Source organism: Platalea leucorodia (genome assembly GCF_965183815.1).
Source record: "Platalea leucorodia genome assembly, chromosome: 2".
NCBI lineage: Eukaryota > Metazoa > Chordata > Aves > Pelecaniformes > Threskiornithidae > Platalea > Platalea leucorodia.
Window position 1 is genome coordinate 19346724 of NC_138824.1, and position 25385 is coordinate 19372108.

Genomic DNA, 25385 nt, shown 5'->3' on the forward strand with positions numbered 1-25385 from the left:
TACACTTTCTGTTTGAGAAGAGCTAGGATATGGGTTTCTTAAGAACTAGAAAGACTCTTTTAATGTAGACAATGATAAATGAGCTTCTAAATCTGCTGTTATGTCTTTGTATGGTCAATTGCTGCATTACTGGAGTTACCTTAGAAAGGAAGTGTTGGCAAAAACATGAGTAATTTTTTTCTTCACTGCAGTTAATTATTCAAATAGTTTGGTGTTTTCACTGTTGCAACGATTCATCCCATACAGGTCTGTATGAAAAGTATACACTATGCTAAAGCCCTAGTTTCATTTGAGTGATGTGTGTTCTTTAAGGAACCATTTCTGACATACATTAACACTCTAGATCTAGCAAAGGCTGTTGAATAAGCAAATAGGGTGTGGTTTATTTGCTTTTTCTTACAAGATTGTCTTTTTTTCTCCTGCATGTTACATTAAAAAAGCTGTGCCTGCCTATAGGCAATTATTTTAACATGCAAAGTACTACGAAATTTAAAAGGATTCTTCTTCCTAGTGCAAAACCCCATTCCCCAGCAGGACCTCGTCTTGAGGTGTCCCTGTGCAGCCTTCTTGTGCGCCTCCCCAAAGCCTCACCCAGCGGAGGGCCAGGAACACCTTTGTACCGGGGGATTCATACCGGCATTGATACCTGGACGAGCCAGGCCCACCCGGCACCGTAATCTCGAGTGCCTCCGCTCACCGGCAGCCACCTCCCTTCCCCGGAGGCGGGCTACTGCGCCGGGCGGCCAAACCTGACGCGGAGCCCAGCGGGTTCGGCCACGCTTTCCAGGAGGGGGCCTCCGGGCCAGCGTGCAGAGAGGCAGCTCTAGCAATTGCTCGCCCCTCGCCGACAGGAGCGGGGCTACCGGCAGCCGTAGTGCCGACACCCGCGACGGCCAGCTGCGGCGGGCCTCGGGCTGGAGGACAGCCCGCCCCGGGGCGAGCGGAGCCGCCGCCTGCACGGGGCGGGCCCGGCGGCACCCGGCCCGGCGGCACCCCGGCGGGGCCTCCCGCTGCCGCGGGGCGCCGCGCTGAGGGCACGGAGGCCTCCGGCCCGGCGGCCCCGCCCCGGTGCGTCATGGGCTGGCGGCGCGCCGATTGGCTGCGGCCGCCGCCTCGCTCGCTCCTCGCCCGGCGGTGGATGTCGCAGCCGCTTTGCACCGTTGTCGTTTGAAATTCGGCCCAAAATGGCGGCGGCGGCCGGTAGCGGGGCTGAGGCGGCGGCGGCCAGGCTGGAGGGGGCGGAGGAAGAGGAGGAGACGGCGGCCACGGCGGAGGATGAGGAGGACGGGGAGGAAGACGGCAGCGGGGCTGGCAAGGCGGCGGGCGCGGCGGCAGCCGGCGGGGAGGCCGGCGGCGGTGGCGAGAGCGAGGAGGAGGAGGAGGACGTGTTCGAGGTGGAGAAGATCCTTGACGTGAAGACCGAGGGGGTGAGTGCGCGGCGCCCCCGGCCGCTCTCCTGGGGCGGCGGCGGGGCCGTCAGGGAGGCGGCTGCGCCCTGCGGCGGCGGGGCTGGCGGGCAGCCCGGCCGCCCCCCGAGTGGGGCTGGCGGCTGCCGCGGGGTGGGCTTTCGCCCCGCTGCCCGAGGAGGTGCCCGGCAGCGCGGGAGCCGGAGCGGTTGCTCAGCGCGCGCTGGCGGCGGGGCGGGGTGGGCCGGGCGGCGGCGGCGGGCGGTGCGCCTGCCTCCCTGGCCGGCGGGGCAGGGGCTGCCGCTCGGGCAGATTTTCCTGCGCGGTTCTTTCACGCTTGGGCGGGAACCACGCAGAAATAATAGTTGCGCTGTAATTGTGTTTTAAAACACGTTGTGCACAATTTTGTAAGGAAGCTTTTTGTGTCTCACAGCTTTGACTAAAGAGACTAAATCTAGGGTATCTTTACTAAGTTTTTTTTTCGTCTGCGTTGTTAAACTACTTTTTGCTTTTATGGCTGAACTGCAGTAGTGTTTTGATGTAAAGCGTTTGAGTGCAAAAATGGGCAGGATTGAATATAATGGAGAACTTGGAGGTGGTTTCAAGGTATGTTTAGTGAGGCTATGTTTACTGGCTTATAAAATGTGTGAAGACCTCTTAAAATAAGAGGGACTTCTTCCAATTAAAATAACTAGCTGTCGCAATCTTTGCTTTGTTTAGACAGAAATATCATACCCTCTCTTCTTTGAAAAGAGCTTAGACTGGCTGAAGTTCTTCTAAAATGCCCTAACCATCAAATGCAAAAAATAATTAACACAGCCTTTTTTTTTTTTAATGATTTTGTAACTGAAAATTGTTTATTTTAACTAATTAATGTGTTTTATTTTAGGCTTCAGTCAGGTACTTGATAGTATAGAATTCTGCCTGTTTAGTGTAAAACATCAGTGTTTTGAAACGCTTAGGTTGGAGAACCTTCAGATCAAGGATTTCATAGATATTTGTGATGCTATCATGATTAGGTTTTATCTTGGCTGAAATATCTTGGTGGCTTAAGAATGTTACACTTTCGAGGTAATACAGCATTTATAGCTTTGCCTGTATGAAGTGTTGATCAAAATAATAAGTCGGACAAGAGGACTTCTTTTTTTCTTTTTCCCTTTTACCCCCTGCCCCCTTTTCCCCCCCCCCCCAGCAATGGAACCTAAAATCTGTATAAAAATGTCATGGGTGTGTGCTGGTAGAAAGGTGTGTTACTCCCTCTCTTTCTGTCCTCCTCCAAGCAGCCCATTCTGCAGCAGGTCCTGAGCTGTACGCACTCGAGGTTTCCAGGCTGGGTCAGTGCAGTTAGCTTTACTGTATGCGTCTGCCTTACCCAGTATGTGTTGGTTGTAGCTTTGTAGCATGGACTCCAGTTGCATCAGGTCACCTTTCCGTTGCTCTTCAATGGGGGCCATGCTCCTGTGCTTCAGAAATACAGGGCAAGACAGGTACTCGCACCCAGTCCTAACTTCTACAACGGCTGGGAAAAGCTGTGTGTTACATCCAGTGGAGTATATTTTATATAGTCTGCTTTAGACTAGTGGTTCCCAGGTTGCAGATTCCCAAGTCTGATACAAAGTCCGAGCAGGTACACTGAGTCGGCCACTGTCCAGCACAGCATAAGGCCAGTCACTACGTTCGTGTCACAGTTGCAGAAGTGGGAGAGCTGGAGAGCGATGCACAGAGAAGCTCTTCTCATTCGCAGTCCTGATGTTGCTGGAGCTGGTAGTAGTAGTAGTAGCATGAGAGACATTGTTCCTGGGATGGGATTGGGCTGGGGAGTTAGACCTGCTGATAAATAAAGCATTAACATGTCCTGCTTAAGGGGAAAAAGCAATCAAAGTTCAGAAATGTTTCCTCTCAGTATATCTAGAAAGCCTTTCATACTGCACTACAAGATCAATCTCCTGTCTTCACTTAACCTGCATTTTTGTATCACTCCCCATGTACTGGCTGTAGAGTCATTCAGCAGCCGCATAGTCTTACATTTGCATTAGATTTTATTTTATCCAGCTTTCTCAATTAATTTAGAAAAGGACTTCTAACTCATTTTGTACCTGAGTTACAAGGGTGTAACAGTAGCTCTGCAGCTAACTGAAGTCCTACATCTGAAATGGCATAACCCTGTACCACCGGACGGGTGAGAGGCCAGCTGGCTAGGAAGCAGATTTTTGGGAAAGGAGCTGAGAGTCCCCACGGACAAGTGACTTGAACATGAGTCAGCAGTTCTAGCAGCAGAGGCGGCCAACAGCATCCAAGAGTGTAGCCACCAGATTGAGGGAAGATACTTCTTCCTCTCTTCTCGGCACTGCTGAGATGCATCCGGAATCCTGTGTCAAGTTGTGAGCTCCCCAGGACAGAAGAGACATGGACATACTGGAGTGAAGGGTTGTGAAGACAATTTAGGGAGCTGCAGCACAGGAGACTGAGATAGCTGGGTTTGCTCTGCCATAAGAAGAGAAGAATTGGGAGTGATCATAGTGGTATCTGTATCTACTTAATGGGAGGATGTAGAGAGGACAGAGTGAAAGGATGGAAGAGGCAGTGGACACAAGCTGGAACACAGGGAAATCTGAATACACTTGACTGGGCAGATTTCTGAGCAGCCTGACCTAGTTGGTCCTGCCTAGAGCAGGGCATTTTACTTGTTAGTTCTGGCGATCCCTTATAACCTAAATTATTCTATGACTGTAATAAGAAAGTTACTAGTCATTTATTTCATGAGTAACCCCATTAGAAGAGAGAGACAGGTGAACATGATATTGAAAACTAATTCCTAAATCAAGAGTGTATGGTTAAACTAAATTATAAGAGAAGTATTGCACTAATGTATCTGAATATAGGCTATTTATTTATGTGTCTGTGAAGCAAAATACAGAATATTGTAAGTAGGGTTGATTGCTTAAGTTTAATGGCATAGATATACGCTTGGTCAAAGGTTAGTGGTGTTCAGGCAAAAATGTAAATTTATGGATATAACTAAATTTAATAGTAAGGGTCAAATGGCAGTTCTTTTGAAGCTTTCCTTCTCCAGGCTTGGTTAGCAGTGTAGGATCTTTCAGAGCATTATCAATCTATTTTTAAAGAAAGAGGTACTATTATTTTGCCTTTCCAAAGGTGCTTTCCTTAGTATATTTGCTAATACTTCCCCCCCCCCCGTAAATAAGTTCAAGGATGGCTATGTTGCCTCAGGTTCATTGTTAACTTTTTTATATGGACAATGGATTTTCTTAAGTTTGGTGCTAGCTTTTGTCATACATCTGTTTAGAGAGACTGCAGGTTTAATCAGTAAAGGTGACCACATTGATTTCATCAGACATGTCTCTGCTTTCCAGTTAAGCTTGGTGCAGAAGGCCCAGAGTTGCCGCTTGTCTGGCTGTATCAGCAACATGCTGAGTCCAAGCTAATAAGCCTTGCCTCTCAGCAAGGAGTCCATCTTGAGAAACATAAGGATTCAGACTACTTAATTTATTTATAAGAAAGGCAAGAGAGAATTTGATGGAAAGCTTTTTTTTTTTTTTTCTTTTGTTAATAGTAAAAAAATTTCTGATCTAGTGAAAAAACAAGATAGAGACTAAAAGGTGCAATTTCATCATACAGTGAAGGTAAATACTGTTGAAACAATTGGTCTAGGGCTTTCATATGTAATCTTTTACCAAAATCTTTCTAACTCCACTGAGATGCGCAACTCAGATTTTGTCTAGGTTTGTACTTGATCTCATTGGTGGTTGGTTTTTTTCCCCCCTAATTGTTGGTATTTCAGTTTATCAATAGTGGCATTGATTACAAATCTAACGTAAGGTATAAATTCCGATATAAAACTAGGTGAATGGTGTTAATGCATTATAAATCTTAAGGTTTTATGTCTACTTCTTCAGCAAAGAGAAGCAATTAAAACTTGACATTTTTATACAAGAAATATTAAAACTTTTTAAAAAATTAGTTTCATAACTGTCAGAAAATCCATTTCAGTAAAATGATTGGGAATTTATTATTTGTACACTGTAGCTGTGGTTCTGAACAAATTTTAGATATTACAAATATTTTTGATATAACCACTCCAACTACTGAAGCATTTTACAACCTACTCAGTTCAGTATGTGATGCAGATGGAAATAATTCTGGGAATTCTTATGTCAACATTGGGTTGAACTCCCATTATATTAATTTCTGTATACACAAAGTGATATATCCACTGAGATCCCCAAGAATTGAGTAGGTGATGCAGTACTGTGCTGTATTGTATTAAATGTTGGGGGTTTTTCTTACAGGGTAAAATTCTCTACAAAGTACGGTGGAAAGGATATACCTCTGATGATGATACCTGGGAACCAGAGGTTCATTTGGAAGACTGCAAAGAAGTGCTGCTTGAATTCAGAAAAAAAATCGTGGACAATAAACCTAAACCTGTTAAAAAAGACATACAGGTGTGTTTCACCTTCCAGTATTTTACACTGAAGAGGTATTCCCTATCTAGGCTCTGCAAATGGCGGGAGGGAGAAGGGAAGACTTTTGGGATATGGATTTAAGAAGACTTAAAGAATCTCTTCAATCTAAAAGTGGTTTGTTTCATGTGAAACTGAACATTGTTGCTGCTCTCTGGTTAGGTTTTTTTTTTTGTTGTTAATTGACAAGTTTGCTTGTAGACTCCAAATCCATCTAAACTTTATTTCAGTTTTAAAACAAGCCCCTTTCCCTACCCACATGCATATCGTCTTGTCAGTGAAGCTGGGCACTGCTCAATTCACCCTCCTGCTTTGTGTAGCAGATTGATGAATTTGTGCATGTTAACCATTAAATTTGGTAAGATAGGAATACAAAAAAAATTAATTGCAAGAAGGCAGCATATAGCTTTTTCTTTTTTAACTGCTCAATCAGTTTGGAAATGAAGCATAAGAATCTGCTTTGAAAACTGGTACCCTACTTCTGGGGAACCTTTAAGTAAATTTTACAAAATCAGGTTAATTGTTTTTGATGTAAAATAGTTTAGATTTAGTTCTGTTCTGGAATCTGGTTGTTGGATGTCTGATTGGTTTACTTGACTTATTTATGTATTGATTCTCATCCAAGCAGTTAGTAGTGTAATTTAGGTAAGTGAGCTAGAATTGTATTTACAAATTTTACAATTGGGCAATGAGGAATGATGTTTGCAGTGATAAAAAGATTAAAGTGTTTAAAAACTTACTTTTGCCAAGCACCACCACTACTGTTTTTGTATAGTATATACCAAAGTGATACAGTTTAATGGGGAAAGAAATCTTTTCTTTTTTTCCCTACCTTTTAGAAACTGTCTCTAAATGATGATGTATTTGAAGCAGAATCTGACAGTGACTGGCAAAGTGAAACAAAAGATGATGTTTCACCAAGGAAGAAAAAGAAGAAGTCAAAAGATGGAGAGGATAGAAGTCCAGATGATCTGAAGAAGAAAAAGTCTAAGTCTGCAAAACTCAAAGAAAAACGCAGAACAGAATGTGAAAATTCCTCAGATTATTTGGTTTCAGATTCAAAACCAAAAAAAAGGACTTCAGAAACCAGGGAGGATTCAAAGGACCCAAAGAAGCAAAGGAAAGAAGATACTAAAGAAATCAAGAAAAGGAAGGGAGAAGTTAAAGATTTAAAAATAAAATCTAAAGAAGATTCTAAAGAAAATAAAAAATCACGGAAGGAGAAGCATGGAGATGTTCAGTTTGACTCAGAATCAAGTACTCTAGATGATGTATTTTCTCAAGGAACTGATAATGAAAATTCAGACTTAAATTCTGAAAATAAAGACGAGAAGGAAAAGGTAGTAAGTGGAGAAGAGAGACTGGAACAAGAAATTGCTGAAAAAGATTCCATTGCTGATAGGCATCTTGATGGCTCAGCAAGTAATGAAGATGATAGTATTGATCTTAAGGTTAAAAGAAAGAAGAAAAAAATTCAGAGAGCTGAAGATTATAAAGAGGAAGGTAGAAAAGTGGAAACTCAAGATATCTATTTAGAGAAGAAAAGCATGCACAAAAAACAAAAAGGTCAAGAAAAAGTAAAAATGGTACCCGGAGAGCTGGAGAAAGTGTCACCTGCTCCTTCACCACTGCAGAAGGGTTTGAAATTGAGCGCTGATGAAAGAGGGCGCAAGTCCACTGATTCAACTGGGGAGGTAAGCGATGTTAAAGCATTGGGGTGGGGGCTGGGGATTAAATGAAACATCTTTGAGGTACAGATCTCTCACGTTCATGATGGCAAAGAGAAAAATACACATTGGGAAGTTAATGAGCAGGATGAAGCTAAAGAAAGGCCCACCGTGCAATATATAGGAGAGACTGAAGAATTTATGGATTCTGAACACTATAAAGGCGGGAACACTTTAGGAGAGAAGGGTGTCTTTAAATGTGAAAGCATGATTTTCTCCTGGTTTTTATGTGTACTTACGTAGAATTAAGTTTACTGTTCCTCTAAAGCATGGTGTCATTTTTAGCTTTGTTCCCCACGCCTTCAACACTTGCCTCAGTTTGACTTTTTTCTACCTGTGTAGTAAGACATTCAGTCTTGAGCAACCATCTATCCAACACTGCACAGTGAAGTGCACTTTTGAGCTAAAACACACAGTTGATCTCTCTCAGAAGCTGGCCACTCCATTATACCTTACACGTGTTAGCACCTATCTGAGACTTGGAATGCTGAAATTGCTTCTAAACCCAAGTCTCCCAGATAATTGTGCAGCTGGCTTGTCTTGTTAGAGTTCCTGGAGTGCTTATAGAAAATGCTTAGTTTCAGGACATGGTTTCATGTTCATTACAAATGCTGTACTTGTTCTAAGAAATGAGCTAAGCAAGTACTGGAATACTTATTATTTATTATTAATACAGTAGTGTTTTAAGAAAAGCAGGATGGTAAAGGTAAAAGAAAAAAAAATGGGAAAAAACCCCCAGTATTTCTGGAATGTTTCTGAGAATATAATTTCTTTCAGCTGCTTCAGACTTCTAATACAGTTTGCAGTTCATAAATCTTTGGCTACTCAGAGAAACCCCTTTCTGATTTGTAACAGGATTGCAGCCAAAACACCTTGATACTGACTGGCTTATATCCGACTTCTTCTGAGGCTGTAATTTTGTGGCGGCAAGTTTCTTCTGTAGGTTCAGCTGTGATCCTCTGCTTAAGGTTGTTGGATGGATGGAGTAGGCCACTTTAAACATAAGGAAGTTGATTTTGGGATAGAGAATTACGTGGCATAATCTCAGAGTAGAGCTACACAAAACAGTGTTTTTGCAGGAGCTTAGCGGTGAAAGCTCTTGTAAACAAGGTTAAGCAATTACTATGAGGCATAGCCCAGTTTCAGAAAGTTATTTAACTGAAATGTATGGCCCTTTATTACTCAAGTATTTTCTCATAGTTTGAGGCTATAGCATTCATGAGAGAGAGACATCAGTGATGATAATCAGGTAGGTCTTTGGAATTCTGTTTTATGTACCAGTAGTGTAAAAATCCTGTCACCCCAAACATGAAGAAATCAACAGCAGGTGAAAGCTGGTTGGTTTATGGCTCTTCAGCCAGCACCCTCGGTAAGTTGTCTGTACGCCTTTCTCATGGTCGTGCTCCATGGAAGGTCGTGCTCCTAGGTACGAAGGAAGCAAGGAAGACATTCTGCTCTTTGCTTTTTTTAGCCTAGGAGGCTTAAACAGTGTTTTCTGTAACTGGCTGGTTATTCTCCAGAGCAGCTGTGGACTTATGATATGGGTGGGCTTGGTGGAGAGTTCTGGAAGTTTTTTGGCTTCACTAAATTGTTGGCCGAAGCGGATTATGCTTTTCAAATAAAATCATTGCTTATGTTTCAGCTACCTGACTTTCCTTATATAGCTCTGATTACAGAACACTGTCATGTCAATTTATAATACAGTATTCTCTGTTTGGAGTCAGTTTGCACACCGAACCATTCTTTCCATTTGATTTACCTCCAAAAATAAATGCGCAGTGTATGCTGTGCATCTGATCAGTATTGGAAATCTGGAATAGAATTCAGGATTACTGATTTTAACAGCATCTTGGTGTAGCAAATATCTGGTAATCCCTTTAGTAAATTGCCAGTCTCCGCCTAAATACTGGGCATCTGCCGGGATTAACAGCTCTTTGTGCTACTAGGTAATCAAAATCAGTGATCAAAAGCTGAGGTTTTGTCAGGAGGAGGGAGGGGGTGAGAAGACGATTAAATGTCTCAGCTCTGCTAATACATTATGATACACCAAATTCATCTATTTTAATTGAAGTTTTCCTATGTCAAAGAAATGGTAGCATTTAATGACAAATTCAGTCTCTAGTTTTTGTGGGGACTTCTTTTGGGGCCACTTCTTTTTCAGAAAGCCAGTGCTTTTCCATATACCAGGTTAGTGTCAGGGGCTGATAGAAAGCCATGCCAAGGAGCCTTGTCCCAGCTACTCTGCAGTTTGGAATTTGCTGGCTGAATGGAGAGAGAGGATGACAGGAGGAGAAAGGCAGCCTTTGGTGGAAGCAGTTGAATCCTATTTTGGCAAATTTGATTATATATCTACATCTACCATAAATTTCTTCTGTGATATTGGATATTGTTAAGCTCAATCTTCTCTGTGGATATGATGAGTTTGGGTGGATTTTTCTGAGTGTCTGTTTTTCACAAATGACTGTTGCCATAATGTTCTCTATGTGTAAATTGGAAAACATGGAACCTCCTGTATACATATGTCAAGTTTTCTCAGTTAAGGTTCAAGTCAGTGCTATCATAACTGCATTGAGTATGGTGCTACAAAGGTGTTAAATACTTAGAAATAATTACATTCTGTTCAGGTTCAGTATTTGGAACAAATGAAAAGTTCGTAATTTTGGATTTCCTTCAGAATGCTGGTTTTGGCGTATCTGCATTTCATGCCATAAAGCACCTTGCATGGCTGGGATGCAATAAAAATGTGAATTGAAGTTGTTTTATTTTGGAAATAACACCTCTTCTTTTATGGAAGAAGCCTTCGCAGACTTAACTCCTGACTCACCTGTTTAATTCTTTTCTTAGGAATGTCCACAAATCTGTTATATACGGGTTTCAGTAGTGTTAATTTTAAATACATTTTATTGTTGGAGTGGTGAAAGGAGTTTTATTTTTCATTTTTTCTATACCACTTTAATTTGATCTTTGTTCTCAGTATCAGGAGAAAGAAGTAAAGAAAACTGAAGCAAAAGAAAAATCTCAAAAAAAGGAATCTGAAAAAGAAGAAAAGAACAGAAAAGAACAAAAGGGCCTAAAAAGTAAGTGCTAGCTGCTTAAAAGAAAGGACATTCTCCTCTTTATTTCTACAAGAGCAGATGTTGTATAGTTCTGTAACACATGCCAGAAACAAGAATTTGTGCTTTTATTTTAGGAAGCACAAGTCTGCTATTTAATGGCTTTGTTAGTATATGCTTTATGAGAATGCTGTATGTATTTTCATGTATGAAGCATGGAAGTGTATAGAAATCTCTAATGTTTTTGTAGACAAGTCAAGATTTTGCCCTTTTTCATTTAATATTGTCAACTATGCTTCTGTGGCATGTAACAGTAATCTTTTTTTAGAGGAATTCATCCAACGATTGGTTATTTCCAGAAGTGTTCTTATGATACTATGAAGACACACCTTCTATGTTTAGAAGAACTAGTAGAGGTTCCCATCAGACAAACTTCTTGCCTCTTGCTTTAGCCACAATGATGACTTATATTATACAACCCTTAAAATATCACCAGAACTGGATGATTTGATACATGAAGAAAAATGTCTAGGTTGTATTTTTCTTCTTAATAGTATAATGGAGTATTAATGTTACCACTCTTGATCCCAGTAAAATTCCAGATTATTTTATTCAGGATAAATTCACTCACTGCTCTGATGAGGACGAACTGAGGAAAACTAGGTAGCTCCACTTTTGATGGTCATGAATGGATATAGGAGGAGCTGTGATGCTTCAAATAGCTGTTGTTAGAGAATCGTCTTTTACTGAAAGCAGCATAGATGCGTACAATGCTTAAGAAAAGTAGTTACAAACAGAATGATTAATTATTGTTCCTTATACAGCACGTGTCCTTTGTCTGTTCATCACAGATACTGAACCATATTTTCAAAGCAGTAATTTACGCATAATTCTAAACTACATTTCTTAAAAAGAAGAAAAGCAGTCTGAAAGCAGTCTGAACGCAGACTTGCCAGGGTAGCTGGAGGTGAACCAGCTCTTTCCGATTTTTGCCTTATGTTGTTAAGCTTGCTCCTATGCTTCAGCAATGATTAACTTACGGAAAGAGAACAGACCTTCTCTAAATGGACTCTGGTCACTCACTTAAACTTTGTTATGTAATAGACCTTAGTGGCTCAAGTAGTCACTCTTGGTAACTGTCTTAATATTCTAGGCTTTAAGGACATCAAAAGTGTATTTGACTTATTTAATGTAGCTTCAGAAGAAAAAAGTGAATATTCTGAGAATAACTGCAAAAGAGAAGAATCTTCGCTAGAATATAAATTCATAGAAGAATTAAAATCAAAAGAGAGCAAGGTGTACAAGGAAAGGAGGAACATAAGAGATGAAACAGACACATGGACTTACATTGCTGCAGAAGGTGATCGAGAAGTAGTGGATGTGTGTCGAATGGAGAACTCTGGTGAGCAGTAGAAACAAATGCAGGGGAAAGCTGAGCACTGGCAGTTAATATTTTCTCCATTCCTGCTTGCATCTCTTAGTGCTCCAATTCTTGTCTCCCCAGGAGGCTGAAATGATGTTTTGTTTTGAAACTCAGTGTGTTTCTGCTATTACAGTAACAGAGTGTTCACCATCTCTTATCACTCCAGCCTAATTTATTACAACAAAGAAACAGTTTGTTTTGAGTAAAAGCATTTTATGTCCGTTTGTAACATAGCCTTCATTGTTTGGAACCATTCCACGCTGACTTCCAGAGTCTATTTGAATGAAAGTGGCAGTATGTTAAGCTGCTGATCATTGAAGCAATGGCAAGCAATGAATGGTTTAGAAATTTATAAGTTACTTATTACTTGTTCTACGTTTTCTCTTCCATAAAACCAAATACATGATAGATGGCAAGCAACAAGTCTTGAGTTTGGGTATGGACATGCAGTTAGAATGGCTGACACTAGAAGACTTTCAGAACCATCTTGATGGAGAAGATGAGAATCATGTGTCAACAGAGCCGATATCAAGTAGTGAGTACTTGCTGGGAGGAAGGGGCATTTCTTCGCTGTCGTTCAAAGTGAAATATCCTATAACTGCATTGAATTTATTTTCTAGCTCTCCTGAGGGATGCTGTTAAAAGTGGAGATTATATGACAGTAAAGATGGCACTTTCTTCAAATGAGGAATATAATCTGGATCAAGAGGTAATTGTTCTGCAATAGAAGTATTAGAGGGGGTGGGAGGGAAGAGTACAAATTTGGCTTGTTTGAAAGTTTTCCCCTCTTGCTAGTAGAAGATTTCTTTCTCACCTTAGGAAAAAAAGCACAAGGTGAGAGAAGAGAGTACAGAATTTGAGGCTTCAATATTTGTTATCCATTTCTTCCAAAGAAAAAATGGAGTTTAATAAAGTATAGTTTGATAGAAGCATGCCAGTAACTGGATTTGCAGCAGATTTGCCCACTGGATTTAACTGAATATTAAATTTAGAACTTTACATAGTATAAGGAATGATGATACCCATCAGGTCAAGTGGCTAAACTGTGTTAAATATCTATACATGCAAAAAAAAAAAAAAATGAATGTTCTGTTTGACAGACTAGGACCACTTCACTCCATTAATAATTAGTTTTCTGCCAGTTCTTCATCAGCCGTGTTCTTACTGTTTTTTCTTTCAAAAGTGTATTTTCCTGTTAAATAGTACTATAGTTCCATTTTTGAGGATAAAAATCTCTGATACCAGTATTTTCACTGGTGATCTTGTGTAGTTTTATTATGTAGCATTTTGAGAACTATACGTTATGCTAAGACTTCTGTAGTGTAGTAGAAAAGATGCCAAATGAACTGCTGAGGCAAGCATGTGTTCTTTGAATCGTAGTGTCTGGTGGCAAGTGCAAGAATGAGTGAGGAGACTGGCCACTCGCAGAAGTCTCTTCATACTTATACTCTGATAAAATCCAAAAGCAGCATTGTGGTAGCAGCTGACTTGAGCCATTGTGTTTTTCCTCCAGTGGCTGCTGATTCCTTTTTCCACTGTCTTGCTGTCTTCCCCACTCTCAAATACCTTGCTGCCTTTCTTCCTGGCTCATTCTGGTTTTCCTCCTCCTTGTTCTGGTCCTCGGAATGTTACGGGTTTTACAGATTACAGAGCTCAGAGTGCGAGGCCTGTGGACAAGAGAAGTGGGAGGCGATAGTTTGTCGGTATCTGGCAGCCATTTATGTGTGAATTCTTCTTCCAGGGAGGGGAATCTTTGTGAAACGTGTTAACGCACAGGAAATTTTTGTCTTGCAGCTTTGATTTATCTTAAAGTACTTGAATTTTTTTTTTTTTTTTTTTTTTTTTTTTTTTTTGAATGGCAATGATTCTTGTTGCAGGACTCAAGTGGAATGACCCTAGTAATGCTTGCTGCTGCTGGTGGGCATGATGACCTTCTTCGGGTCCTAATCAGGAAAGGAGCCAAAGTTAACGGTAGACAGAAAAATGGAACAACTGCATTGATACAGGCAGCTGAAAAGGTTGGCTTGGTTATTGTCATATTTGTGGTTCTTGGCTCTTTTACTTATGTTCAAAAGTGGTACACATTTTTTTTTTTTCCCTTGGACGATGGCTCAAAAGTAGTTAGCAGGGTATAGCAGCATGACCTTAACTGCATAATTTCAGCGGCTGTGGTTACCGTAGTGTAAATAAATTCTGATCACAAACCCTGCCCTAAGCAGAGAATATCATAGGGCTACCTAGAGGGAAAGTGGAGGCAAAGGATATCTCTGAATTTGTCTGTCATGGGGGCTGAAGTTCTTGTGTTAGAATTGCTTGTTATGATCTCTGGCTACATAGGATCCAAACTTGAGAGACTGAGAACAAATCTCTGATTAAGCAGGGTTTACTATTCGAGAGCTGGGAAATGGAGACAGTGGCAAGCTCTTCTCAAACTAAGACCAGCTAGACTAGTAAGTTAGAGGATGTTTCATGGGTGTGCTCTTTTGTTCAAGTTGGTTCATGTGTTTTCCCATGTGCAGTAGATAAAAGGCCAAAAGGGAGCTTGATTCCCGTTTGGTGATGAATGCAAACATACCGTTTTCTTCCCATGGTGTTCACTATTGCAAGATTTAGAAAAAAGTAAGAATTGTAAATACTCATGGGTATCTACTTTCCTGAGTCTGAATTGCTCTTTATTAGCCATGGGAGAGAACAATGTTAATTGTGTCCTGCCTCATGCTTTGGATTTTACTGATGGATTTTAAATAAATGTCACTTTATATTCTGAAACAAAACTAGAATATTTTCTACTGACTTGTCTTGTGGTTTTGTGGTTGTTTTTATTTTTTTTCAGAATTTTCTAACAACGGTAGCTATTCTTCTGGAAGCTGGGGCATATGTGAACATGCAGCAGAGCAGTGGTGAAACTGCTTTAATGAAGGTAAATTCAGTGCTTGTCCTGACACAGTTTAATAGTAAATACTTTTGGCAAACTAATAAAACATAAAAGTATATTTGTAGAGTTGATTTAGGGAACATGTACTATATTTGAAATACAAATACTACTCTTAGTTATTCTAGGCAGAGTTTTAATCCTTTTTTTTTTTTTTTTTTTTAATGTACTGTTATATCTAAGCAATAAATGCAGATGCCCTCAGCGTACAGTGTTAAATGTGGCTCATCGTCCTCTTCCATTGTTTGGCTCAAAGAAATGCAGATGTGGTCTTAAAACTGAGATAATCTGATTGTCAGCAGGAAGAGAAAAATTCCAGAAAGGAGAATCTTTCACTTGAGCGTTGCTGTGATTGACTTCTGTCATTTCATCGCAGGCCAGAAATAAATAACCGTTTTGCAGTCTCCTTCCCACTGCCTGTTCTGCACCTTTACTCCCTCCCATCACAAAGGAAATTTTTTTGTCATTGTTGTTGTAATGGGAAAATTCTAACACCCTTAAAACAGTCTGTGCTTCTCTTAATTTTGTTTGTTTGTTTCTATCAAATAATTTCACCAAAGTTCCCCTTCCCAATAAACTTGCTGTGTTTACATGTAGGCTGTTTAAGGCAATTTGTTTGCAGAAGAGACTAGAAAAGCTTTTCTGTCCAAGACAATGTGGTATTGTTTGTCTTCTGTCCTCTGCAAGGCTTAACAAGTGTGTGGAATTCACATTTTCTGTAAAGAAAATAACACACTTGTGGTTTCCTCAGCCACTTCAGTCCAAAATCTCTTCATAGTTTGGCTACCTCCATGAACCTCGGTTTTGACCTTCATTGTTTTTAAAGGTTTTATTAGTATTTGATGAACAGCTGTACATACTTTCTAATTGGCAGCCTACAGTGACTTATTCCAGATATTTGTTTTGCTGTGCAGATACAAAAAATAGAGTCTCCATTTCCAGTAACTTACTGGAATAAGTTTAGCCATGTGTGGATAAACATATAAATGTGTTTATCAAGTCACTCTTACTTAACCTTAGGAGTTGGATCATACTTTTTAAAAGAGAGGAAAAGTCTTAGCACTTAACTCCTTTCTCTGAGGTGGTGTGTGATTTTTGTGGGCTTTTTGTGGGGGCGGGCAGGTGGGTTGGTTTGTTTATGGAAAATTATGGATTGAAAGCACAGATGAAAGTTCAGAGCTGAGACAAATTTCAGAAGTTAACTTCTGAAAGGTCTCGTGAAGATAGACATTTATATCTCTTGTGCCTTTCCCTAATTCGTCGGAGTGAAGTATTTGAAAACAAGTGGCCAAGAGCATGTGTTTGCATTCTTCAAAGTAAAGCTTTCTTTAGACTTTCCTGTACTTTTGTCAAGTCTTCTGTTGACATGCCCTGAAATTCTTGCTGTAAGTAACACTGAACAGCCTTGGACACTTAGGCAGTTGATAACAGTGACGGTCTAACATAGCTAAATAACGATTTGGGGCAAATTCTTCTGTTAATTTACTGCACACCTGAAGTACCATTTGAACTGAGATTCCTAGAAACAGACGCTTCGAAGTGTTACTTCAGTCATTCCGAACACTTCTGCAGAAACCCATTTATTCAGGTAAACAATTGCAAGAAAGTTTACAGTTACTGAACTCCAGCAGATTACATGTTTTCACAGAACTTTTGGGGTTTGTTTTCTCTTCCCCCCCCCCCCCAATTAAGTCCATTTGGTCACCCTGAGTATTGCTGCTTCTGTGGGATCAGTTGTGTAGTATTGCCTGGGTAAAGATAAGATATTTATGGAGTGTGATCCTGAGTTTCGAGTTGTGTTAGCATTCGCAGAGCAAATGCCTAAACTTGTTTTCTGAATTGTAACCAATTTTAGATTTTCATTCATTTCTGCAGTTCTGCTTACTCCAGTGTTATGCTCTGTTCTAATGGAGGATTTCTCATTGTTGTCCATGCTTCCATCTTCTCACTTTCTGCACAGGCTTGTAAAAGAGGGAATTCTGATATAGTGCGGCTTATGATTGAAAGCGGAGCGGACTGTAACATTTTGTCAAAGCATCAGAACAGTGCACTGCATTTTGCTAAACAGTGTAATAACGTACTGGTGTATGAGCAGCTCAAGAGTCATTTGGAAACGTGAGTAAACTGTACTTTGAAGTTTGTTGTGGTAAAGTTTGCAATACTGGGCATGTCATAGTTTTGGTTTAAGTCAAGGGGAAGAGGGGGAGATTTCAGGAAAGAAAACAGATCTGGTTTGGGCAGGAAGCTAACCTATAAGTCATGTGAAATGAAAATGATGTGAGCTAACAGAATTAGCAGATGCTTGCTTAAACACGGAGTAAAAAGATGGAAAGGAGGAAAAGGGAATTACTGGAAGTGAAAGATTCCTTAAACTAGAAATACAGCAATCGGGAAAACTAAAAGGTCTATAAGCACCAGAAAGTTGAATGTAAACTTTTGTTAGGGCATGCCAAATAAAATACCTTGCTTAAAAAGCATTAAAAAAAAACAACAAAACCCAAAAAAAGCCAATAAAAAAACCCCACAAATAAAAGAACACCAAACAAAAACACCATGAAAAAGTCAGTGGAGATAGTTAGGATGTTGGACCCTTAAATATCAGCTTATGTCTGTGAGCCAAGAGCGCCAGGGTAAAGCTGTCGTGCCGGTAAATGATGGAAATAAAAATCTTCATCGCGCAACAGAATGACTGAGGAGCAGCACAGTGTATGCGGTATGTGAAGCGTTCGTGTCATATGGTCATGTAAAATATACTGAGCTGATGAATATGGATGCTAAATGGAGACAAAATAAAGAGAAGGAGCAAGCTCTTTAAGTATCAGTTTGGAAGAATACTGATAGTTAACGTATCGGGGCAGAAAATCGTAACCAACAATCTCTAAACTAGGAGGAGACTCGAGGGTCTCGGAGCTTCTGCAGCGGGTGAGATTTTGCTGTGAATGCATAGTTAGTGCTGGAAGAACACTGTCTCAGTGCAAGATCCTTTTATTGGTTTATGATGATTTCATCCTAATGATTTATCTATATAAGACAATCTACCAATGAGTTTGTAGTCAAAGCTCATTCTCTTCTATTTTAGTGTTTAGAAGGCCCTAGCTGTTTTCTGTCTCTGATGTCTTGTGTTTCCCACCGGCTAACATCCTAAATCTGTCCTGACACAAAGTGCCTTGTAATGGTCACTGATACACGCTGTAGTACTACAGATACTCTTATTCTATTTTAAGTAGTTATTAGTGCTCTTTCCTTTAGAACATTATTAGATACTAAGTCTAAAAAGTAAGATCTCTAAGCAAATGCTCCCATATGATCATTGCAGCTGTGGTCACAATGGAGCCCTTCTGTAAGGCAGAGAAATTTGTGGAATATTTGCAAAGTGAAATGTCAGGTAAAAAATGTTTCAGTGCAAACCAGTAAAATACAATTAAATACATTTCCAGGGCAAGGTTGTATTTGTCTATGAATTCTAAAGGAACTCGGTTATGAAATTACAGAATCACAGCAACACAGAATGGTTGAGGTTGGAAGGGGAGGTCATCTTGAGGTTGGAAGGGAGGTCATCTTGTCCAACCCCCCTGCTCAAGCAGGGCCACCTAGAGCTGGTTGCCCTGGACCCTGTCCAGACAGTTTTTTAGTATCTCCAAGGATAGAGACCTCCTCAACTCTCTGGGCAACCTGTGCCAGTGCTTGGTCACCCTCACAGTAAAAACAGTGTTCCCTGATGTTCAGAGGGAACCTCCTGCGTTTCAGTTTGTGCCCATAGTCCTGTGTCCACTCACTGCGCACCACTGAAAAAAGCCTGGATACACAGTCTTTGCACCCTCACTTCAGGTACTTTTATATCTTTCTCTCTCTATATATATACATATATATATACACACACACACACACACACACACACACACACACATTCATAAGATTCCCCTGAGCCTTCTCTTCTCCAGGATGAACAGTCCCAGCTCTCAGCCTTTTCTCATAGGAGAGGTGCTCCAGTCCCTTCATCATTTTCGTGGCCCTTCGTTGGACTCTCTCCAGTGTGCCCATATCTGTCTTGTAGCGAGGAGCCTGGAACTGGACATAGCCCTGCAGGTCCCCTCCCTTGACCTACTGGCAGTACTTTGCCTAATGCGGCTCAGGACACCATTGGCCACCTTTGCAGCAAGGGCATGCTGATGGCTCATGTTCAGCCTGGTGTCCACCAGGTCCTTTTCTGCCAAGCTGCTTTCCAGCTGGGTGACTCCCAGCATGTCCTGGTGCCTGGGGTTGTTCCTCCCCAGGTGCAGGACTTTGCACTTGTCTTTGTTGAACTTCACGAGGTTCCTGTTGGCCCATTTCTCCAGCCTTTCCAGGTCCCTCTGGATGGCAGCACGACCCCCTGGGGTATCAGCCGCTCCTCCCAGTTTTGTCTCATCTTGCAGAGGGTACGCTCTGTCCCATCATCCCGCCTATTAATGAAGATGTTAAACAGGGCTGGACCCAGTAATGACCCCAGGGGTACACCAGTAGTGACTGGCTTCCAACTAGACTTTGTGCTACTGATTTTTGCTGAACTAATGCATTCTGATCCAGTTTCATACTGGCAGGAAAGTATTGCGATGCCAGTATTTTTAATGCGCTGTAAAGCTTGTCTGAGGTGTTGTAGATCACTGCATCTAACTTCTGTCCTGAGCAGAGAGAAGCTATAAGGAATGTTTTCTTCATACAGCAGGCTAAATGGGGGGGAAAAAAAGGTGCTAAAGGCATAAAAACTAATAATAATTTTTCAAACATAGAAAACTTGTTGAAGTATACAGGGGCGGTTGGAGCGGATAAATGGAGTATGCTGATTCTTCCCCAGGTTTTGGAGGCAGCAGCAAGCATGCAGATAAAAGGGATCTGGCGCCTGCTGTTCAGTGTATTTTGTCACTTAGTCCTTTGTCACTCAGTCACTATTTGATGCCTTTTCCAGTTTGTTTCCTATTTAAAATCTGCCACCTTCAGTTTTGGCTAATCTGAATAATGAGTTTTGGAAGATCTTGAACATGTTATTTTGCCAGTGAAATGGCAGTTGAAATTAAGTATTGATAAATGCAGTGATGTCCACTCTAGTAATGTGAATTATACAGGGAGTAACACGGCTCTTGCCAATTGAGGAAGCTTCTAGACTCGTTACCTGAAAATACCGATTTAGTGCTTCTTGTCGGTCAAAAAGGAAGGTAATGTGGTAGTAGTGGAGCTGAAAATAAGATGTAAATCCATGGTGTCCGAATGCCTTAAAGAGCAGGTGCCATTCCAGTTACGTTGTTTCAAAAAGAGATGAAGCAGAATGGAGAAGTAAAGATGATCAGAGATATAGAGTAGCTTCTGTGAGGATAGGCGGAGGGAGGTGACACATGTCACCTAGGGGCAGATTAAAAGGACAAAATTTAAAATAAAATCAGGAAACAAGAACAAAAAATAACCCAGAGCCACGAGGCAGGCTCTACAGGCCATCCTGTTAAACGATTTAGTGGTGAGTTTGAAGTGGAGGAATATTTTTGCACAGAAAAACTGAATTATGGATTTCATTGTTGCACAATGCTGCGATCGCAAATGCGTGGGATTTCAGAAGGGATTAAGCAGATCGAAGGAGAGATGCGATTTGGCTGCAGTCTCTAGTTTCTGGATGCCTCTACATCAGATTGCTGGAAACTAGGACAGTGTACCAAAAAGACAACTGTTTAATTTCCAATATTTAATACGGCTTTGTCTATCATCTGGAAACTAGGCTAGATGGGCTTCCGGGCTTGCTTTGGTATGGCAATTCTTGTGGTTTCTTTCCAATCAAACACTGAAGTTTTAGATTCTGCAGATGGTAATCTCACCTAGCATGGGGGGAAGCGTGCTGTGAGTAATGGCTCGAAAAGCTATAAAGCTGAGCGAGCCAGGACCTTTGCCTTGCAAAAGCCTTTAAAACCCATTTGTGTCAAAACAGCTTTCTGAAGAGGATTACTTAGTAACCTGCTTGTAAAAGTGCCAAACGCTGTTGGTTAATGTGGTCTCTCTCCTGAAGGCTAGACTGCTTGTGTAAATTAACACCCCCCCAACCCCAAAACCAAACAAGAAACCCTCAGTTTGGCTATTTAACGGTAATGTTGCTACTTTTTCACTGCATTTTAGTAGAGTTAATTGGGAATTGCATTTTTTCAATAGCATTGCTAGTAAAATTATACAGTAGCTTATTTATTTATTTTTACATTGTACTTGCAGTCAGGTTGGTAAATCAGCCATGCTGGGGAAGTGGTTGTCTATTTCTGTTTGGCCACTAGGTACATACTGATGTTTCAGGGACATCTCTCTACATAAAGAGCCTTCAAAATATCTGGGTAGTTGGAATTTTTTTCAATCTGCTGCAGTGCATTTGTCTCAGCTGTTTATTTTTGTGGACCCGATAGATGAATTTCACAAACAGATCACTGAGAAAATGGTTTATTAACAAAGTATTGGGACTTGGGGTTCATCTGTGCATAAATGCTAGTGATCAAGGCCTTCGCTCCTGAAAATCAGGAATCCAAAAAGGTAACATGGAGTCCTTTTTTGCGTCAGCTCTCATTGTCTGTCTGGTAAAGTAATGTTAGTATGTGAAGTACAGGCCTCACTTGTTTGGTCTTTTAGGCTCTCAAGAGTAGCAGAAGATACCATCAGGGATTATTTCGAAGCTCGTCTTGCTTTGCTGGAGCCAGTCTTTCCAATTGCGTGTCATCGTCTCTGTGAAGGGCCAGACTTTTCTACGGATTTTAACTATAAACCCCCACAAAATGTGCCAGAAGGTAAGGGGTTTGTTGTTGTGGTGGGTTTTTGTTTGTTTGTTTTTAAATAGAACAATGTGTTAAGAAACTGCCTTGTAAGTGTGTCTTCAATGATTTTGCATAGCAGATACTTTTTGTATGACATAATGTAATGCCATGTAACATTAAGGATGCATGAATGATGTAACATTAAGGATGCTCTGATTATGGAGTATAGGGAGAGGAGCAGTGTTTTGATGCATTGTGGGTGGGGTTTGTCTATTTTTTAAGAGGTTTATTTTATTGCCACATACACAGCTGCTTTCTTCTGTTCAAGGTTTACGGTAGCTTTGTAGGGTTACATTAGCTGAGTGACAGGTATTATAGGAAAGGAGTGGTTTACCTTAGAATTAATAATTTTGAAAAATCTTAATCTAAGAGCATACTTAGAAAATCTCGTAGTGGGTCATCTTGTTTAGTAGACAGTACCTAATGCACTGGAGTCTCGGAGTATAGTCACAGCACTGTCACGATACAAAGGCAGTGTAGAAATACTATAGAAAAGAAGCCAGCATCAATCATCAACTCTGTTTTGCCCACAGACCCTTTGAAAAAGCTGGGAATCAAATTCCCAAGATACCTGGGAATGTTTCTTCATTCTTTCAGGAATCCAGCTACTAATCTCTGATGCTTGGCTTAGCTGAGTCATTTTTAGTCACCTTTTGCGTGTATCAGGGAAATACCTACCGATACTGATTTTTCAGAAAAAAATACATTATTGTGACTGAAATACTACTTAAACTAAGATTGAAAGTTGTTGTGTCTGCCTGTTTTCTAGTTGTTAAGAGTTGTAACAGCAGTCTTCCAGTTCTTGATTATAGGTATCCTTTATAGAATTAAGAAACCTAATATAAGTTTATGTATTAAAATGAGGTATTTGTGGGTATTGAAGAATGTTGATTATTGAATTTCAGTGCAGTTCGTAAAAATCTATAATTGACTGGGCTGGGTTGTTCTTACCAAGAGAACAGACAACCCAAACCACACTAAATTCATAACTCTCTTCAGGTAAACCTAAAACCACAGAGGTGAACCGTACCGAGGATTGCTGTATCCATTTTGCTTTCCTTTCTGATAGCCACATAAAATTATTTCTGCTGCCAAAAGACCTTAACTTAGTGGCCAAGTCAGTTGTGTTCTGTGCTGGGATCCACTGGCTTTGGGAGACTGGATTTCTGCATGTTGCTTTGATATTCCATTGGTGTTTAATATATACTATATAATATTTTTATATATTTGTACCTGTCTTCAAATGTTCACTGTATGCAGTTGTTCTAAATAATGGATCTCATTTCAAATTCATGTGACTAAATTGCCTTCCCTTTCAGGATCTGGAATTCTTCTCTTTGTTTTCCACGCAAATTTCTTTGGTAAAGACGTCATTGCTCGGCTCTGTGGACCATGCAGTGTACAAGCTGTGGTTTTAAACGACAAATTCCAGCTCCCTGTATTTTTGGTAAATCTTTTCATACAACTGATTCACTGTAAAACTGCTTTATAAAGTGTTTATGGAGCAGCCTGGGAAATCTTAGTGCCTTAGTTTGGATTTTGAATATTGTGATGAAGCAATTTTTTTTATCATGATAGGGGGAGTTTTTTAAATGAAACTTAATTCTTCTTTGTATATGGAGAGAACTACAAGCCTTGCATATACTTAGACTCCATAAAAATTTATGCCTTAAAAGGCAGGGGCATAGTGCTGGAGAACCTGCTTCCAGGTGGCCCTGCTTGAGCACCAGCTGGTGCCTGGTTGGACCAGGTGACCTCCAGAGGTCCCTTCCAGCCTCAACCCTGCTGTGATTCTGTGACTTCAGAACAGAGGGTTCGAGCAGGCAGGTGAGAATTCTGAATGTAAAGCTGTCTCACTTCTCAAATTCACCTAGCCTCTCAGATTTTTGACCCAAGTAAGTTCTTAAATATAACTACTTTGCCTTGCTTTAACAACCTACCTCATATTTCTAATGGTTAATTTCTAAATTTTGATTATTTTTTTAAAATCTATTAAATGCATCACTATGCATGCTTTTCCAAGTCCTCTTGTTTTCTCTGTGGTTGCACCAAAGGCTCTTCGCAGTATACACAACTTTCTTTCAAAAAATGCATAGTTAAAATGTTGTGTTCTGTTAGTCCACTCGCAGAGCGCTTTCAGCCATGTCCTGCCATTAACTTTGTCCATTTTCTTTTTCCTTTTAGGATAGTCACTTTATTTATTCCTTCAGCCCTACTGCAGGCCTTAACAAGCTTTTTATACGGTTGGCAGAAGCTCCTACTGCCAAGGTACAAAACGTTCTCAAAAATAAATGTGTTTTTGTTAGTTTATGGTACAATAACTCTTCCATAGTCTAAATGCTTCTAGTTGTATGTCGCGAATGTAAAACTAAGAGCTTTCCATTGTCTCCTCATCCCGCTTCCCATCAGTTACAGCTCCGTCCTGTGACATTGCCAAGGGTGTTCGTTCTGTCATAATTAAATGGTTTTATGCTGCAGTCAGAATAATTTGTGCACCAGGATAAAGTAATGTTACAGCAAAACATTTTCCCCATCTATATTGTAAGTTTAATGACTAACAGATACATGGACTGTCAGTTATTTTTTGCATACAGATGTTTTTCCTTGTGTGTTTAGGAGAACTTGGAAGTATTTGCTAGGATATGCGGTCTGCTTTTAAATAGCCTGCGTAGTCTGTTGTATTTTCCAGGTGGTTGGGCAGTAGTCCCACTAGATGTTGCAAGATGAGTAACAGATCCTGTTCTGGTAGCATTTCTTTTGTCCTTGGAAGATGCACCAGTAAATTTTCTAGATCTTCAGATTTATACTCTGAAATGTTTTATTTTGTGTCCCCCTCCCCCCCCTTTTTTTTAAGGGAAAAAATTGAACTCTTACTCAGATGCAAGTGTATGTGTTTGTCTGGTTCAGATTTGGGGCTAACTTGTTTAAACACCACCTAATGCAGTAGTATTCCGCTTGAGCCCTTCTACAAGCCATCCATGCCTCAGTAGGCCTGCTATAAGCTGATTTTTATTAAACACAGGTTGTAAATTCCCGTTTTTTCTTTCTTGGTCACTAGCAATGGTATGCCTCTTCTCATGCTGTTCTTACATTAGAAGTGTTTAACACAGCAGTTACACGTGAACAATCTTTACATGAAACCTTTGTTTGCTTTTACAGGTAAAGCTGCTAATAGGCGCGTACCGAGTGCAGCTGCAGTGACCTCACAGCTGCGAGCATGCTGAGCGGACTGACGCTTTTTTGGATATACTTCTGATTTCCTCTGTTTAGAGACTGACAGAGCAGTTTGGAACTTTTTGGCACCACGCTCTTAAGACTAAGTTCCCATCTCGCTGTCACTCGTTGGCAGTCACATAGGAAAGTGTGTGTTGGAGAGCAGTTGAATACGCTGCGCTGGTGGGACAGGGTTGTCAGCTTTTTTTACTTTGTACAGATGTAGATGTAAGTATTTGTGCCAATACATATAATTCTGTTTTTCTTTAACTTGTGGAGTCCAGACTGCGTATTTCAGCTTTTCCACAATGTGGAATGGTGCATATAAGAACTAT

At 40.6% G+C, this 25385-nt stretch overlaps 1 protein-coding gene across 3 annotated transcripts; it reads left to right on the plus strand.

Annotated features, from left to right (window-relative positions):
• The first annotated feature begins 1098 nt into the window (after positions 1-1098).
• Positions 1099-25108, plus strand: MPHOSPH8 (M-phase phosphoprotein 8). 3 transcript variants are annotated; one of them, XM_082333906.1, is made up of 14 exons: positions 1099-1427; positions 5717-5872; positions 6730-7584; positions 10592-10694; positions 11824-12072; positions 12503-12628; positions 12714-12802; positions 13971-14111; positions 14927-15013; positions 16986-17140; positions 21656-21810; positions 23157-23284; positions 24022-24105; positions 24997-25108. In XM_082333906.1, the coding sequence occupies exons 1-14, from the start codon at positions 1185-1187 to the stop codon at positions 25036-25038; spliced, it is 2613 nt and encodes an 870-aa protein (XP_082190032.1). In that variant the 5' UTR covers positions 1099-1184; the 3' UTR covers positions 25039-25108. The 3 variants fall into 3 exon arrangements, 2 of the variants coding, with proteins under 2 accessions (XP_082190032.1, XP_082190033.1); XM_082333907.1 differs by lacking the exon at positions 11824-12072 and having other exon boundaries at positions 1102-1427; XR_014230522.1 differs by lacking the exons at positions 16986-17140; positions 24022-24105; positions 24997-25108 and having other exon boundaries at positions 23157-23280.
• Positions 25109-25385: the final 277 nt, after the last annotated feature.

What these genes read in the sequence shown, in the direction of transcription:
- MPHOSPH8 (XM_082333906.1), top strand. Translation starts at nt 1,185, where the DNA reads ATGGCGGCGGCGGCCGGTAGCGGGGCTGAGGCGGCGGCGGCCAGGCTG. An exon ending in GTGAAACTGCTTTAATGAAG is followed by an intron (nt 15,014 to 16,985) that starts GTAAATTCAGTG and finishes CTTTCTGCACAG; the next exon opens with GCTTGTAAAAGAGGGAATTC. An exon ending in TCCAGCTCCCTGTATTTTTG is followed by an intron (nt 23,285 to 24,021) that starts GTAAATCTTTTC and finishes TTTTCCTTTTAG; the next exon opens with GATAGTCACTTTATTTATTC.